This window comes from Dryobates pubescens, chromosome 10 (genome assembly GCF_014839835.1).
Source record: "Dryobates pubescens isolate bDryPub1 chromosome 10, bDryPub1.pri, whole genome shotgun sequence".
Lineage (NCBI taxonomy): Eukaryota > Metazoa > Chordata > Aves > Piciformes > Picidae > Dryobates > Dryobates pubescens.
This window is the reverse complement of record NC_071621.1, coordinates 13,193,159-13,210,511: the sequence shown is the minus strand read 5'-3', so window position 1 is coordinate 13,210,511 and position 17,353 is coordinate 13,193,159. Positions and strand designations below refer to the sequence as shown.

General features: G+C 48.5%; 1 protein-coding gene across 5 annotated transcripts in view; it reads right to left on the bottom strand.

The window, feature by feature from the left end:
* Nucleotides 1–17,353, bottom strand: part of PAK1 (p21 (RAC1) activated kinase 1) — a 125,596-nt gene that overhangs the window by 12,833 nt on the left and 95,410 nt on the right. For all 5 annotated transcript variants that reach the window (XM_054164563.1, XM_054164560.1, XM_054164561.1 and 2 more), the window contains 5 exons: nt 15,030–15,093; nt 13,112–13,160; nt 10,896–11,008; nt 766–883; nt 212–311 (listed from right to left, as the gene is read on the bottom strand). In XM_054164563.1, coding sequence (XP_054020538.1) covers nt 212–311; nt 766–883; nt 10,896–11,008; nt 13,112–13,160; nt 15,030–15,093 — 444 coding nt within the window. The remainder of the gene's footprint in view (nt 1–211; nt 312–765; nt 884–10,895; nt 11,009–13,111; nt 13,161–15,029; nt 15,094–17,353) is intronic.

Genomic DNA, 17,353 nt, shown 5'->3' with positions numbered 1-17,353 from the left:
ACGAACCCCAAACCTCACTCTGAGTCTGGTATTGGCTCACAAGGATTGCCAATCTCCATTAAAGCCAATGCCATGAAAATACCTACAGGAGCCTTTCTCTCCATCACCACAGCACCCATCACACACCCATCTTCCCAGGAGACCTGGCCCAGAGCAGATAACAAGCCTGGGCTGATAACTCAAGTTACCACCAGCAATGTTCCCCACATACTCAGTTTGACAGAGCCATCCATTCCCAGCAGGATGTTGTCACTCTTGATGTCCCTGTGAATAACTTGGTTTGAATGGAGGAATTCCAGAGCTTGGAGACACTGAGGGGGAAAAAAGGAATTAAAATAATTGAGATATTCTTATGGTGCATGGAATTATTCCCCAGTCACAATTAGCCAGCTAATACACTCCAACAACCTGCATTAGGAGTAGCAAGAGCTTAGTGTCTTTCATACATTCAGTATGTGCAGGGCTACAGAGAGATCTCCTACTGGGATCAGCAGGCCCTAGGAGGACAAGTTAGTCCCACAAGACCTGGAGGACAGGCATAACCAAGGGGATTCCAGCTCCATTTCATACTTCAGTCCACCCCCTAGGGTGAAACATTATTAGGATTGTGTGCTGCAACCCCCCAGATGAAATCCAGCCTCTGAAGGAATGGCTGCTGCATTGCAGAAGCTGGAGGCAGCTGTTCCTGTGGACCCAGTGAGAGGTCACAGAAAACCCAGGTCCCATCCCAGCCACAGCTCCCTCCAAGCACAGAGGCCACTTTACCTCTCGGCACACAGCTGCGATCTGTCCTTCGTCCATGCAGGTCTCTGTCACAACATCTGTCAGGGAGCCTCCTGCCAAGTACTCCATGACCACCCAGAGCTCTTCTCCTACAAGGTAGCTGAAGAGACAAACCAAGGCTTTGCAATCAGTAATTATGAGCACACTACTGTTTACCTGGCCCAAATGCACTGGGGTGTTTAAAGCCACCTTTGAAGTGCAGGGAAACCGTGAGGCTTGAGCAGCCTACCCTACAGTACTCAGGCACAGGTGGTACGTGGGAGGATCTCACCACAACCTGAAGGAGCAGAGAGAAGGGTGAGTGCAGAAAGTCAAGGAGAGAGGTAATGGTACAGCAGGCTACAAGTTTCTTGGCCATAAAAGCAAGGCTGAATTTTTCTGCCTTGGAAAGGGCCCAGACTAAGATAGAGATCGGGCCATACAACCCCTGCTTCTGCTGGCAGAGAAAGGGAAGAGCTACTTGTCAAGGGTGGGCTCCAAGCCTGCAGCCCAGACATTTGGCATTCAGCATGGCTTTGGAGGGCTCTCACATCAGAAGAGGCGGCTGGGGGCTGTGCTGTTTGCAACTCCCTGAAAGGGGGTTGTAGTGAGGTGGGAGTTGGTCTCTTCTCCCTAGTATCAGGTGATAGAACGAGAGGAAAGGGCCTGAAATCATGCCAGGGGAGGTTTGGGTAGGAGATTATGAAAAAATTCCATTTGGAAAGGGTGGTCAGGCATTGGAACAGGCTGCCCAGGGAGCTGCTGGAGTCAACACCCCTGGAGGTGTTCAAAAAACCTGTGGACATGGCACTTTGGGACATGGTTTAGTGGCCATGGTGGTCTTAGATTGATGGTTGGACTCAGTGATCTTAGAGGTCTTTTCCAAGTGAAACAAGTCTATGATTCTGGCATCCTCCTGTCTTTAACAGCTGCCTACTTTACCTAGGCCCAGGGACACAATCCTGGGTGACACAATCCCGGGTTGCCCATGAACAAGTGAGAATAGACTTTTATCTTATTACTTTTTTAAAGCATTATGTATTGGAAATTCCCTCAATCCTTTTTATGCTACCCAACCAGTTAGGGATTTTTGTCTGAGAAATTCAGAACCATTCATGAGTGCCAATGAGAACATCTTGCTGGATGCAACGCTGAAGACTGAAAATACAAAAAAGAATACATAGAATACATAGAATAAACCAGGTTGGAAGAGACCTTCAAGATCACCGCGTCCAACCCATCAACCAATCCAACACCGCCCAAACAACTAACCCATGGCACCAAGCACCCCATCAAGTCTTCTCCTGAAAACCTCCAGTGATGGCGACTCCACCACCTCCCCAGGCAGCCCATTCCAATGGGCAATCACTCTCTCTGTGTAGAACTTCTTCCTAACATCTAGCCTGAACCTCCCCTGGCACAGCCTGAGACTGTGTCCTCTTGTCCTGGTACTGGCTGCCTGGGAGAAGAGACCAACATCCGTCTGTCTACAACCTCCCTTCAGGTAGTTGTAGAGAGCAATAAGGTCACCCCTGAGTCTCCTCTTCTCCAGGCTAAGCAACCCCAGCTCCCTCAGCCTCTCCTCGTAGGGCTTGTGTTCCAAACCCCTCACCAACTTTGTTGCCCTTCTCTGGACTCGTTCCAGCAAGTCAACCTCCTTCCTAAACTGAGGGGCCCAGAACTGGACGCAGTACTCAAGGTGTGGCCTACCCAGTGCAGTGTACAGGGGCAGAATGACCTCCCTGCTCCTGCTGGCCACACTGTTCCTGATGCAGGCCAGGATGCCATTGGCCCTCTTAGCTGCCTAGGCACACTGCAGGCTCATGTTCAGCCTACCATCGACCAGCACCCCCAGGTCCCTCTCTGCCTGGCTGCTCTCCAGCCACTCTGACCCCAGCCTGTAGCCCTGCATGGGGTTGCTGTGGCCAATGTGCAGAACCTGGCACTTGGATGTGTTCAATCTCATGCCGTTAAAAAAAAAGCCCCAAAGGGCAGGTCCTGTCTAAGAAGGCCTGGGAGAAGATGATGAGGAGACAGCGGAAGTGAAGGCAAGTTTTTCTCAACCATTTAAGATACTCTGCTCTGCTGGGAGTGTTGTGGTTGTGTCTAAAGATAGAAGACCTGGGATGATTACTTCAGCATTAACTCATTTTAGGGGAAAAAAAAAAAAAGCCAAACCCAAACCACCAACCACTTCTGCCTTTTGGGACCCATCTGGAAAAACATCAACACAATGTTCCATGACTGACACACGAGGATAACACATTCCTGAAGGAAGAAATCACCAGCACGAAAACTTGAGAACCCATTTTCTCGGCCTATCCTCCCATTTTTTCAAGTGAGTGGACAGATGAGTCAAGAAAGAGGACAGAGAATCTAATTAAAGACTTCTGCTGGCATTAGAGCTCCTCCAGCACACTCTTGCTTTGCTCTGAAACACTGATCCTACTGAAGAGAGAAGTTGCTGGAAGTTAGAAGCAAAACGTTGGGCAGGTTCTAGGGAGCAATTAGCTAAAAAGCAAAAGTGAAGGAGAAAGAAGTTGTTGAGCCCAGCTTAGCATGGAAAGCAGACAGAGATGAGTCAGACATCAGAGAAGTGGGCAGGAGGAAAGCTTTGACCTCCAAAGGCCACCCTGCCACTACTGAGCTGATGAAAGAACTCCCTCAAAAAGAGAACTACAGTCTGAGCTGTGTGACAGACGCATTACGAAGAGCTTTTAATATCAGAGACAAAGATGGCACCCTGAAGACTCTGCAGGGAGGTGGAGTTTGGAGTTTCTTTTGGGATACAGAGCCCAAGAGCACAGAGCTATGCTCCTGGAGCAGACAGGCCTCCAACTCCCAACAGAAGCTGATTGACTGGCAGTTATGTTGCTGGCAGCACAGACTCCAGCAAAAGCAGTACCACATGCCCAGCAGCCCCTCACAGTGAGAGAGGAGCAGCAGAACTGCTTTCAGAAGCACTCACAGAACCACAGATTGTTTTGGTTGGAAATCATCTCCAAGACCATCAAGTCCAGCCAACAACCTAACACCATGTCCCCAAGTGCCATGACCACACATTTCTTGAACACCTTCAGGGCCACTGACTCTACCACCTACCTCCCTGGGCAGCCTGTTCCCTCTTTTTACCTAATATCCAACCTAAACCTCCCCTGGCACAATTTCAGCCCATTCTACTCTGTGGGTCATCTACCTTCTGATGGGCCCTGAAAACCACTCTGTCACACCCTTCCTTCCTGCCCCCATGCTGTTGCTACTTCTTGATCACTTCTACCAAACCAGGCTCTCTCCAAATCTTATCAGCACCCTTTCAAGTCAGTGGCACCCTGGACATCACAACACATCCCTTCACTGCCAACAGCAGTGGCAGCCCAAATCCACTTGCCTGTAAGGATGGGGGCAGCAGGAGCATCACCACTCCTGTGTGACAACCTCAAGCCTGCACCTGCTGGGAGCAAGCTGGTATCTCTGCATAGCCAAAAGGGACTGACAGAGCCAAGTACCCCACTGTGAGCCAAAGCTGTGCCGTGAGCAGCCAAAGGCACGTGCCAAGACCCAGGCACCTCAATAATTGAGAGATGTGACACAACACACAGGGTGGTGGAATGAACTGTGGTTCCTTGCCAGCTGCCACCAAGCAACTGCCATCTCAGAAGACTGAGTGGTAGCATCTCAGGGATCTTTTCACTCTAGGCAAAGGAGATGCAAGTTTCAGTCACTGAGCTTCCCACTGTAAGCATGACTCACAGAATCAACCAGGCTGGAAGAGACCTCAAGATCATCAAGTCCAATTGATCACCTGACCCTAAATAATCAACTAGACCATGGCACTAAGTGCCTCATCCAGGCTTTTCTTAAACACTTCCAGGGATGCTGACCCCACTACCTCCCTGTGCAGCCCATTCCAATGGGGCAATCTCTTTCTGTGAAGAACTTCTAAGGTCAAGTCTAAACTTCCCCCTGCACAGCTTGAGACTGTCCTCTTGTTCTGTTGCTCATTGCCTGGAAGAAGAGACCAACCCTACTTGGCAACAACCAGTTGTACAACTAGTTGTGGAGAGCAATAAGGTCTCCCCTGAGCCTCCTCTTCTCCAGGCTAAGCAACCCCAGCTCCCTCAGCCTCTCCTCACAGGGCTGTGCTCCAGACCCCTCCCCAGCTTTGTTGCCCTTCTCTGGACACATTTGAGCAACTCAGCATCTTTCTTCAATTGAGGGGCCCAGAACTGACTCAAAACCACTCTCTCAGCAGTTCTGGAGACGCCACCAGGAAGCCCATACACCTACATGCTGCTCTCCATGTGATGTCAGGCACAGCATGGTGTTGCAGCTTGTTATCCACAGTCACCTTTCAAAACAAGGCTAACAGTAAAAGCAAGCAGATGGAAGGCTCTGAGGAAGGAGGAGGTGGTCCACAGCTTTCTCTTGCTTCATCTGCAAGAGCAAGTCATGCTCCTGTAAGACGTTCCTCAGTTTCCACTTAGGAAGGTGTCCACCAAGCCCTTCCTGTCACAAACACAGACCAGTCAGTCACAGTCCTTTTGAACTGATAAACTTGACAAAAGTTGGTTTGCCCACAAGAGTGAGATCATTCATCACAGATTTCTGCACCAGGAGCATGCCTCCAACATGCAAAGATGCAAAGTTAGCATGGAGAGAAACCAGTGATGTCTCACAGCGTGACTGTTAGGAATCTTCAGCTTTATTCATGGACCTTCCACAGCCCTAGCTCTGTGTGTGGCTGGGGTGAAGGTAACAGTGGCTACCACTTGAAGAAGTGAGGATTTGTGGGGTTTGCTAGATTAAGGAGATCTCTTCAGAAAGAAAGAAACCAAAGGGCAGGAGTTTTCTATGCCAAACACTGGGCATCTGATGCCTGTGTTGAGAAGCAAGGCTCTGAAGCCTTCTTTCACTCACTGGAAACTGACACCTCCAGAAGGTAGCTCAGCACAAGTGGCTGCTTGTCTGCAGAGGAAAACTAGTGCCACTGTTTTCAGAGCAAGATGATTCTAAATTCAGCTGCTGAGCACAGTTGAATTAGGCCACGTTAAATTAACTGTCACAGCACACCTTTGTGCCACACTGGCCACACACACTGCAGCAGAAAAGCTGTCCTCACCACCAGCAAGTAGGACAGCAAGAAAGGACAAAGTGCAGGAAACCCTTAGATAAGGGCAGGAGCTGAGGCAAAGAGAAGTGAGAGAGAGCTGGCTCATACTGCAACCATCTTGCAGCTCCCATTAGGGCCTCAGAAGGGGAGGCACTGTCACAAAGGGAGCCACAAAAAAGGAAACCAGGTCCCACAGTGACAAGTGCATCTTACAATCAGAGATTCACAGAATGGGTTGGGTTGGAAGGGACCTTAAAGATCATTCGGTTCCAACCCCTCTGCCATGGGCAGGGACACCTTCCACCAAACCAGGTTGCTTAAGGTGTTGTCCAACCTGGCCTTGAACACCTTCAGGGAGGGGGCATCCACAACTTCCTTGGGCAACTCATTACAGTGTCTCACCACCCTCTCTGTAAAGAATTTCTAATCTCCAGTCTAAATCTACCCTCCTAATGCTTAAACCCACTCCCTCTCATCCTATCACTACCAGCTCTTTTATAAAGTCCCTCCCCAGCTTTCTTCTAAGCTGCCTTCAGGTACTGAAAGCCTTCCTTGTACTTCCTTCTGTGACAGCAGTAGATAGAAATCAGCAAGTGGTGTTCAAATATCAGCTTTATTGAGCACTCAGGAAGCAAACAGACAAGAAAGACCAGGCAGGAGGGACACAGCTCCCCAGCCACAGCATCCTGCAGTTGGGAGGCTAAAGAGGCACAACAGGCACAAGAACCCCCCTTTTCTTCCTAGTTGCTGCTCCGTCCATTTGCAGCACTCAGACAAAAGCTAATCCCTCTGAAAAAGATTAGTGAGAGTGGGATGACAAAAGCAGCAGCTTTTGTTGCTGGAAGTTTGAACAAGGCAGCAGAACATGCAGCTGCCCTACAGCTGGGATGTACTGGCTAGACAAGGCAAGTGCATGCAGGCAGTGATGCTGTCTCTGATGGGAAGAGAATGTCTCACAAACAGTTTTGCCAAAACAAAGCCTCCAATCAGCCATGAGAAACAACCAGTTTCAGCCCAGATGCAGCTCTTAACTCTTCTTTACCACTTGATTCATTTTGCACAAGTAAAATCCCTCTGCTCTTTGTAAGAAGAGGGTGTCTGCCCAGCTTCACTTCCTTGGGCCCACATCCCTTCCCCAAAGTCTCAGGAGCAGACTTTCTGTCCCTTCAACAAAGCAGTTGTTTGCAGCCACGCATAGGACACAGCACCTTACAAATTCAGCACCACAACCGATGCTGCAGTACACAAGAAGGGTATTTTCTTGGCTCAGACATTAAAAGCCTGTTGCAGAGACTAGTTTAAGAGCCAGCTGATTAGATGTTGATACCCATGCACAGCAAACAAATGTGCAAATGCTCCCTCAGAGTTCCAGAAAGGTTCTGGGTGACATTCCCATGCAGCAGTACAGGTTAGGGGTTGAACTGCTGGAAAGCAGCTCCATGGAGAAGGAGCTTGGAGTCCTGGTGGACAGCAAACTGACCATGAAAGAGCAATGTGCAGCCAAGAAGGCCAATAGCATCCTGAGGTGCATTAAGATGAGTGTGGCCAGCAGGTCAAGGTAGGTTCTCCTGCCCCTCTACTCTGCCCTGACAAAGCCTCATCTGGAGTACTGTGTCCAGTTCTAAGCTCCACAGTTCAAGAGAGACAGGGAACTACTGGAGAGGGCTATGGTGATTAAGGGAACAAAACATCTCTCTTATGAGGAAAAGCTGAGAGACCTAGGACAAACACATTAAGGGTGGGTGTCAAGAAGGTGCCAGTCTCTTTTCATAGGTGTCCAGTGATAGGACAAGGGGTAATGGATACAAACTGGAACACAGGAAATTACACTTCAACATGAGGAAAAAATGCTTTACTGTGAGAGTGTTGCAGCACTGGACCAGGCTTTCTGGAGAGGTTGTGGAGTCTCTTTCTCTGGAGACTTTCAAAACCCACCAGGACCACAGCCTGTGCAGCCTGCCCCAGGTGAAGTTGCTTTTGGACTAGATGATCTCCAGAGATCCCTTCCAACTCCTACCATGCTGTGATCCCTCCACTGAAAAATAAGAGTTGCTATGCCCAAAGCCTGCAGCTCACCCTATCTAGGCACTCTTTAGCTACAGACCAGGTTCATCAGGAATGCCAGACTGGTGTTGAGTGCAGCAGCCTGAAAGTCCTGTTGCATGCAGCTCAGCTGCAGCAAGCTATATCTTACCTTTAACATGAGGTGAATGACAGGCTTGAGACAGTGTTATGGTGATGGTGAACTCAGAATCACAGAATGGTTTAGGTTGGAAGGGACCTTAGAGATCATCTACTCCAACCTACCCACCATGGACAAGGGCACCTCTGAACTAGATTTGTCTGCTCAAGGCCTCATCCAATCTGGCCCTAAACACTCCCAGGGAAGAGGCACCCACAACCACCCTGGGCAGCCTATTCCAGAGTCCCACCACCCCCATACTGAAGAACTTCTTCCTAAAGTCTAGTCTAAACCTATTTCCCTCAGCTTCAAACCATTCCCCTTGGTCCTGTCACTAGACACCCTTATGAAAAGTCTGTCTGCAGCCTTCCTGTAGGTTCCCTTCAGGTATTGGAAGGCAACACTTTTGCCTGCTGGGCTTTCAGTACACCCCAGTTTTCAGTGCTGACAGTTTGGGATTGCTTCCTGGAATTCAGACAGGGAAGATTCAACAATTCCTTGTTGGGGCACCTCCCTGCCCCCAAAGAAGTACATTTACTATCTGCTCTTTCCAAAGCAGTCAGTCTGCAAACAGCTGATGACAGCAGCACTGCTACCATCACCCTCAGCATGAATATCCTGTGGGGAAGAGCTCTCACAACCACATTTGTCTGCAGACCTGGGCATTTTGCTGCCTTGAGCTACAGCAACCAGAATTTTCATGGCTACATGTGTCTGTTTTGCACAGAGTTTGCACACAGTGCAGCAGCCACTCTGCTGCTTGCTTCTGCTTTGTTATTGTCATAGCCCAAGGACATCAGCTCAAGAACAAGCAGAGCAGGTCTTGGGTGCAGCTCTTGCAGTAAGGAGAAGCAAGGGTTATTTAGATTGGATGTTAGGAAAATTTTCCTTGCTGAAAGAGTGGCCAGGCGTTGGCACAGGCTGCCCAGGGAGGTGTTCGAGAAAGGTCTGGAGATGGCACTTTTGGGACATGGTTTAATGACCATGGAGGTCTTAGGTTGAAGGTTGGACTCAATGATCTTGAAGGTCCAATCAAAAGAATTCTATGATTCAAGGAAGAGCGGTCCCATATGGATGTAAAATGGAGTGCCACAGCACATATGTGAGCCCACAAAGCCCAGCCCTGAGCTGGAATAACCTCATTCCCTCTGCCTTACAGACACTTCTCACATCTACATCAGGTCTCCTTTTCTCCTTCGTGAAGAATGGCTAGAAGGCTTTCCAGCAGAAAAGGACCTGGATGTTGTTCAACAGCCTGCTGAAGATGAGCCAGCAATGGGCCCAGGTGGCCAAGAAGGCCAGGGAAGTGATCAGAAAGAGTGTGGCCAGCAGGGCCAGGGAAGATATAGTGCCCCTGCACTCAGCACTAGTGAGGCTGCACCTCAAATACTGGGCTCAGTTTTGGGCCCCTCACTACAAGGAGGACATTGAGGTGCTGGAGCTTGTCCAGAGAAGACCAATGAAGCTGGTGAATGAGCCTAGAGCACAGGTCTTCTGAGGAGCAGCTGAGGGAACAGGGGCTGTTTGGAGTGGAGAAAAGGGAGTCTCAGGGATGACCTTCTCACTCTACAACTCTCTGAAAGGAGGCTGGAGTAAGATGGAGATTGGTCTTTCCTTGCAAGCAAAAATCATAGGACAAGAGGAAATGACCTCAAGTTGCCCCAGGAAAGATTTAGGTTAGACATTTGGAAAAACTTCTTCACCAAAAGTGTTGTCAAGCCCTGGAACAGGCTGCTGAGGGAAAAGGTGGAGTCACCACCACAAGAGGAATTTAAAAGAGCTGTAAATGTGGAGCTGAGGGACATGGTTTAGTGGTGGACCTGTCAGTATATGGTTTACATTGGACTTGATGATCTTAAAGGCCTTTTTCAACCTCAACACTTCTATGGTTCACACCTGCAAGAAAGCAGCTTTGCTTGGCTGTGTGTCACATGTCATTCACCCTTGTCACTGTCATGCTACTGTGCAGAAACCCTCGGTGGACAACCACAGGGGCAAGATTACCATCTAACCCTAGAAGAAGTTAGCTCTTCCACAAGGACAGGATCAGCATTGCTCAGTTGTAGAAGAAAGCAAAGACAAATAACACATTTCAAACTATTTCTGTTTCTTCTCTAGAGGCAGGAAGGAACTGGCTCCTTGTGTCCAGGAGATAGCTAGAAAGAAGAGTCCTGACAGCACACTGCTACTGCCTGTGCTGCCAGCATCTGTAAGAGAGCCTAGATGACTCATCTGCATCTCCTTCTCTTAAGATATGGAGAGAGATCACAGAAATATCAGAGAATTGTCAGGGTTGGAAGAGACCTCAAAGATCATCTAGTTCCAACCCCCCTGTCATGGGCAGGGACATTTCCCACTAGATCAGGTTGCTCAGAGCCACATCCAGCCTGGCCTTAAAAACCTCCAGGGATGAGGCTTCAACCACCTACCTGGGCAACCTGTTCCAGGGTCTCACCACCCTCAGGGGGAAGAACTTCTTCCTGATGTCTAATCTAAATCTCCCCTCCTTCAGCTTGGGTCCATTTCCCCTAGTCCTATCACTCCCTGACACCCTAAAAAGTCCCTCCCCAGCTTTCTTGTAGGCCCCCTTCAGATACTGGAAGGCCACAATAAGGTCTCCTTGGAGCCTTTTCTTCTCCAAACTGAACCACCTCAACTCTCTCAGTCTGTCCTCATAGGAGAGATGCTCCAGCCACTAATCCATCCACACTCCAACACTGCCACAAGCACTAAGCAATGTGAGGTGGTCCTATACCTGCATTAAGCTGTGACAGAATCACTTACAGACAGTGATAAGGAAGAATTGTCCAGAGTCAGTGAATGCTTCAAATCATGACATACCTGTCCAAGTAGTTGACAATGTTGGGGTTTTTGTTTTCCCTCATCACAAGGATTTCATTTATAATCAGTTCTTTTTTGGGCTGCTGCTGCAAATTCATCTGTTTGATGGCAACCTGCAGTGAAGAAAGACCAAATAAAGCATTATCACAGATGTACCCTAGAAATTCACAATGATTATTTTAGTCCAACATTCACAGAACCATAGAATGGTAGGGATTGGAAGGGATCTGCTGAGATCACCTAGCTCAACACCCCTACGAAAGCAGGATTACCTAGGGTAGAGGACGGGTCACACAGGAACGCATCCAGATGGATGTTTCCAAAGGAGACTCCACAACCTCTCTGAGCAGCCTGTTCCAGTGCTCTGTCACCCTCACAGTAAAGAGGTTTTTCTTCATGTTGAGGTGGAACTTCCTGTGCTCCTGTTTGTACCCACTGCCCCTTGTCCTGTCACAGGACACCGCTGAAGAGAGACTGGCCCCTTCGGCACATGTCAAGTGAAGCAGGAAAGCACTTTTTCATCACAGGCTGCTCAGTCATTCAGTAACTCTGCAAGTTCCTGCAGCTGGTCCACATAGGAGGAAATTCTTTACTGTGAGGGTGGTGAAATGCTGGAACAGGCTGCCCAGAGAAGTTGTGGATGCCCCATCCCTGGAAATGTTCAAGGCCAGGTGGGATGGGGCTTTGGGCAACCTGGTCTAGTGTAAAGGGTCCCTTCCCATGGCAGGGGGGTTGGAATTAGGTGATTTTTAAGGTCCCTTCCAACCCAAACCATTCTGTGATTCTGTGGTTCAGAAGCTGGAAAAGGGGGTGAAGGCATTTCAGCAAAATTTATTCTATGTATAAAGTTTATTCTATGTAAAAAGTGCATGTGGTGGTAACTAAATTTTAAAGGCATAGCCTCAAACCACCACAGCACAATTCTGAAATTCACTGATGGATAACCCTGACACTGTGGAAATGCAAAGCAAACACACACACACTGCTGCACACTCCCAGAAATATAGTTGGAGTAATGCATGCACTTCCCTCTTCAAAAATCCTCCATCTAGCAATACTGGTTTCCACTGACACTGCAATTCCATCACAATTGGTTTATTATGCAAGCATGCAACGTGCAGGACACTTTTCAATATTTGGGAGGGAAGGGAAAGAAAAAGACAGACAGACATGCCTTGTCTCTCAATTCAAGGGCAGGAAGCAAGTGAGCAAAGGGTGGGAGAGGTTTATTTTTGTGCAAGTCAGCTAGTGTAAGTGTAGGAAACAAAGGAGCAGAGGGCATATAAAAGAGTTTAAATGGTGACAAGTGGAAATCTTGGGGATGAAGATAGCACAGAGTCACAGAATGCTAGCGGCTGGAAGAGACCTCTGAAGATCACTGAGTCCAACCCCACTGCCAGAGCAGGATCACCTAAAGCAGATCACAAGAAGGACATCGAGACACTTGAACGTGTCCAGAGAAGGGCAACGAGGCTGGGGAGAGGCCTTGAGCGAGCGAGTCGTTCGTCATTGGAATGTGCTGCCCAGGGAGGTGGTGGAGTCACCGTCCCTGGAGGTGTTCAAGGGGAGATTGGACGTGGCACTTGGTGCCATGGTCTAGTTGTGAGGTCTGTTGGGACAGGTTGGACTTGATGATCCTTGGGGTCTCTTCCAACCTTGGTTATACTGTGATACTGTGATACAAAGGAACACATCCAGGGCAGGCCTCAAAAGTCAACAGAGACTTCAACACCTCTCTGGGCAGTCTGTTCTAGTGCTCTGCCACCCTCACAGCAAAGAAGTTCCTTCTCAAGTTCAGATGGAACTCCCTATGTTCATTTTTCCTGCCCATTACCTCTTATCCTGTCACTGGGGGACCACTGAAAAGAGTCTGGCTCCAGCTTCCCGACACCCACACCTTAGATACTTGTAAGAATAAAAGAGAGAAACTTCTGCAGAGGAACTATCCAGTCTGAACATTTGCTTCCAGCCTTTGGGGTCACAAAAGTATTCTGCACAAATCTGAAATCGTTTCAGAAAATCACAACACTTGGGAAACCATTTTTCCACTTCTCTGCTCAGACCACTCAACCATGCCTCATTAGTAAGGAAATAAATACCTCATTAAAAATCAGACGGCATGAACCCCTGAAAGACTGTCTTTATTTTGTAGCATCAGCTCGAACTTTTAGGACACAATCCAAAATCCCCTGCTGTGCTATTCTGGTAGCACTTACCTCCTGTCCTGTAGCTACATCCATTGCTGTGTAAACTGTACCTGAGGCTCTGAAAACACAAAAATAGGAGAGAAGGAAAAAAAAAGCCAACATTTACCAGTGCCTCATAGTAAGACTGAAAGTTTCCCACTTGGCTCTTTGAAGTGCTTTCAGTCCCGTTCCTTTTCATGCATTAATTCCAGTGGCAAATAGTAACTGAAATATTTCTGAGCCAAGACTGCTGTTGGAGCAGGAGCCAGAGAATTCATAGGGAACAAAGCTCCTAATAAGGGACACTGTGGTCATCCAAAGCCTTGCTGCTAAGTCAGCAACGTAACACAGCTTGTAGGACCATGAGTTGATCCCATTGAAACTGGCATGACCACACTGCCCTGGCTTGCAGACTGCCCAACATGATTACAGAGCAGATAGAATCAGCTAAGGTAAACAAATGTGGCATTTGTAGTGAGGGAAGCTGGAATCTAAGCCTCAGCACAAGGAGCTCACAGCAGATCTCTGTGATTTGCACTCATTTGCCTCGCTGCAGCCTCTTCCCCAGCCTCTACTTTCCCTCTGCCCTTCCAACAGGGACACAACCCCCGTGTCAAGGAGAGCTGATTCAGAAAGCAGTGCTGTACTTTGGAGATTGCCTTGCATATTGAAGAATCATGCAATCATAGAATGCTTTAGGTTGGAAGGGACCTTTAAAGGGACATTTATTCCTTCTCTGCTTGCAGCTGATCATTTAAAGGCATTCTCTTATATTAAAACACATTCACACCCACACACAAAAAACCCCAGTCCCTGCAACTCAAGACTTTGCCAGGAAATGGGAGAAGAGCTGGGAGGGGATGGAATCCTCCAAAACAGCCAAAGCCCAGTGTGGTAGTTTTAGGCTATGCCTTTAAAAATGTTCACAGATCTTGAACAGAAAGTGGCAAAATGTAAATAAATCACTATGGGGTGTAAAAAGCAAAATAATGATAACTCTAAACAATCCCATTGGAAAGATAAGGGACTTCAGCTAGTCATGTAAACAACCTTTCTCTCTTTTTGTTTCTTTGGCTCTGGCTGATGCTTCTCCCAGCTTTACTGACCTTGGCTGCACTGCTTTGTGGTGACTGGTATTAACAACAACTACTCTGCTCTGTCTCTTGTCACTTTTTGGGGGGGGGGGGGGGTAGGGAGAGGAGTAGAGGTGGCAGGGGAGAAGCTGTTGCAGCTCCCCTGGTCTTTGGCCAGGGGGCTTCTTGTGCTGTTTATTAATTGTAAACACCTGTAAATATTGTGACTACTCTACATTTTGTGCACATTCATTGCATTTCATTGTAGATTATAGTTTGGCTTGTAAATACAGCTTTCATTTGCTTCCAACTGAGCTGGTCTGGCAAAATTTAATGTCAGGGGGAATTTTCAACCCACCACACCCAGAAAAAAAAAATACAAAAGAAAAAGAATTAAAAATCAAGCAAACAAACAAGCAAAAAAAAGGCTAAGGGGAGACCTTAGCTCTGTACAGTGAAGGGAGGTTATAGCTCTGTACAGTGAAGGGAGGTTATAGTGAGGTGGGTGTTGGTCTCTTCTCTCAAGAAACTAGTGATAGGACAAGAGGAAATAGCCTCAAGTTGTACCAGGGAAGGTTTAGGTTGGATATCAGGAAATACTTCTTTACTGAAAGGCATTGCAACAGGCTGCCCAGGGAGGTGGCAGAGTCACCATCCCTGGAGGGCACTTGGGGACATGGCTTAGTGGTCATGGTAGTGTTAACAGTCAGGCTTGATGATCCTACAGGTCTTTTCCAACCTCAGTGACTCTATGATTCTATGAAAATACACTCTCCAAAGCATCACCAACAGCTTTTCCAGCAAGCTAACTTAGCTTGGTTTCAGTGTTTCCTTTTTTTGCATAAGGAAATGTATAGGACAGAGAATATACTAACCCTTGCCCAATCTTCTCAAAGCAGGTGTACTTCTTTTTTGGATCTCCCACACTCACAATACTCCCTGAAAAGAAAAAAAAACAACACCAAAAACCATGAGGATTTTGTAAGTACTTTCTCATGCAGCTCTAAGTACCACAGAGCAGCCCCACGTCCACAGCAGGCTCAGCTGAGCTTTGTGAAACACTCCTGAGGAATCCAGAAGCACACAGACACCAAGGAAGACCTCAAATAATTACACACACACCAGCTGTGGCATCCCCCTCACAAGTATTTCCCTTCAGAACATGGATCTTCAGCATCTTTATGTTCACTAGCAGCTGGTGACTGCACACTACTAGGCACAGGACCAGATAGGTAGCTCTCACATATGCAAACACAACTATGTGCTGGAAAGCTCAGCACAAGAAACACATGGATGTGTTGGGGCAGGTCCAGAGGAGGCCACTACAATGATTGAATGGCTGAAGAACCTCTGCTGAGAGGCCAGGCTGAGAGAGTTGGGGTTGTTCAGCCTGGAGAAGAGAAGGCTCTAGGGTGGCCTTATTGAGGCTTTTTAGTACTTAAAGCTGCCCCCATCCCTGAAGGTATTCAAGGTGAGGCTCAGCAGGGCTCTGGGCAACCTGACATCATAGAATATACATAGAATATACATAGAATAAACCAGGTTGGAAGACACCTTCAAGATCATCACGTCCAACCCGTCAACCAATCCAACACCACCCAAACAACTAACCCATGGCACCAAGCACCCTATCAAGTCTCCTCCTGAAAACCTCCAGTGATGGCGACTCCACCACCTCCCCAGGCAGCCCATTCCAATGGGCAATCACTCTTTCTGTATAGAACTTTTTCCTAACATCCAGCCTGAACCTCCCCTGGCACAGCCTGAGACTGTGTCCTCTTGTTCTGGTGCTGGCCGCCTGGGAGAAGAGACCAACATCCGTCTGTCTACAACCTCCCTTCAGGTAGTTGTAGAGAGCAATAAGGTCACCCCTGAGTCTCCTCTTCTCCAGGCTAAGCAACCCCAGCTCCCTCAGCCTCTCCTCACAGGGCTGTGTTCCAAGCCCCTCACCAACTTTGTTGCTCTTCTCTGGACTCGTTCCAGCAAGTCAACCTCCTTCCTAAACTGAGGGGCCCAGAACTGGACACAGGACTCAAGGTGTGGCCTAACCAGTGCAGTGTACAGGGGCAAAATGACCTCCCTGCTCCTGCTGGCCAAACTGTTCCTGATGCAGGCCAGGATGCCATTGGCCGTCTTAGCTGCCTGGGCACACTGCAGGCTCATGTTCAGTCTACCATCAACCAGCACCCCCAGGTCCCTCTCAGCCTGACTGCTCTCCAGCCACTCTGACCCCAGCCTGTAGCTCTGCATGGGGTTGTTGTGGCCAATGTGCAGAACCCGGCACTTGGATGTGTTCAATCTCATGCCGTTGGATTCTGCCCATCTCTCCAGCAGACTGGCCTGCATCAAGAATAATGTGGCCAGCAGGAGCAGGGAAGTCATTCTGCCCCTGTACTCTGCATTGGTTAGGCCACACCTTGAGTCCCGTGTCCAGTTCTGGGCCTCTCAGATTACGAAGGACATTGAGACACTTGAACGTGTCCAGAGAAGGGCAACAAGGCTGGGGAGAGGCCTTGAGCACAGCCCTATGAGGAGAGGCTGAGGGAGCTGGGGTTGCTTAGCCTGGAGAAGAGGAGGCTCAGGGGAGACCTCATTGCTCTCTACAGCTACCTAAAGGGTGGTTGTAGCCAGGAGGGGGTTGGTCTCTTCTCCCAGGCAACCAGCACCAGAACAAGAGGACACAGTCTGAAGCTGCACCAGGGGAAGTTTAGGCTCAAGTTGAGGAGAAAGTTCTTCACTGAGAGAGTTGTTCACCATTGGAATGTGCTGCCCAGGGAGGTGGCGGAGTCACCATCCCTGGAGGTGTTCAAGAGGGGATTGGACGTGGCACTTAGTGGTCTGTGGTGACAGTTTGGACTTGATGATCTTTGAGGTCTATTCCAACCTTGGTGATTCTGTGATTTTACTGCACAGGGGGTTGAACTAGTTGACCTTTGGAGGTCCCTTCCAACCCAGACCATTCTATGATCCTATGATAAAAGAGATAGGGGCAGATTGGACTTGATGATCCTTGGGGTCTCTTCCCACCTTAGTTATACTGTGATACTGTGACTTTTTAGCAGGGCCTGCTGTGACAAGACAAGGGACGGTGTTTTGAGACTAAAAGAGAAGAGATTTAGACTAGATAAAAAGAAAAAGGGAAATTCTGCTGATGGTGATGAAACACCAGCCCTGGATGATCAGAGGGGTGGTAGATGCC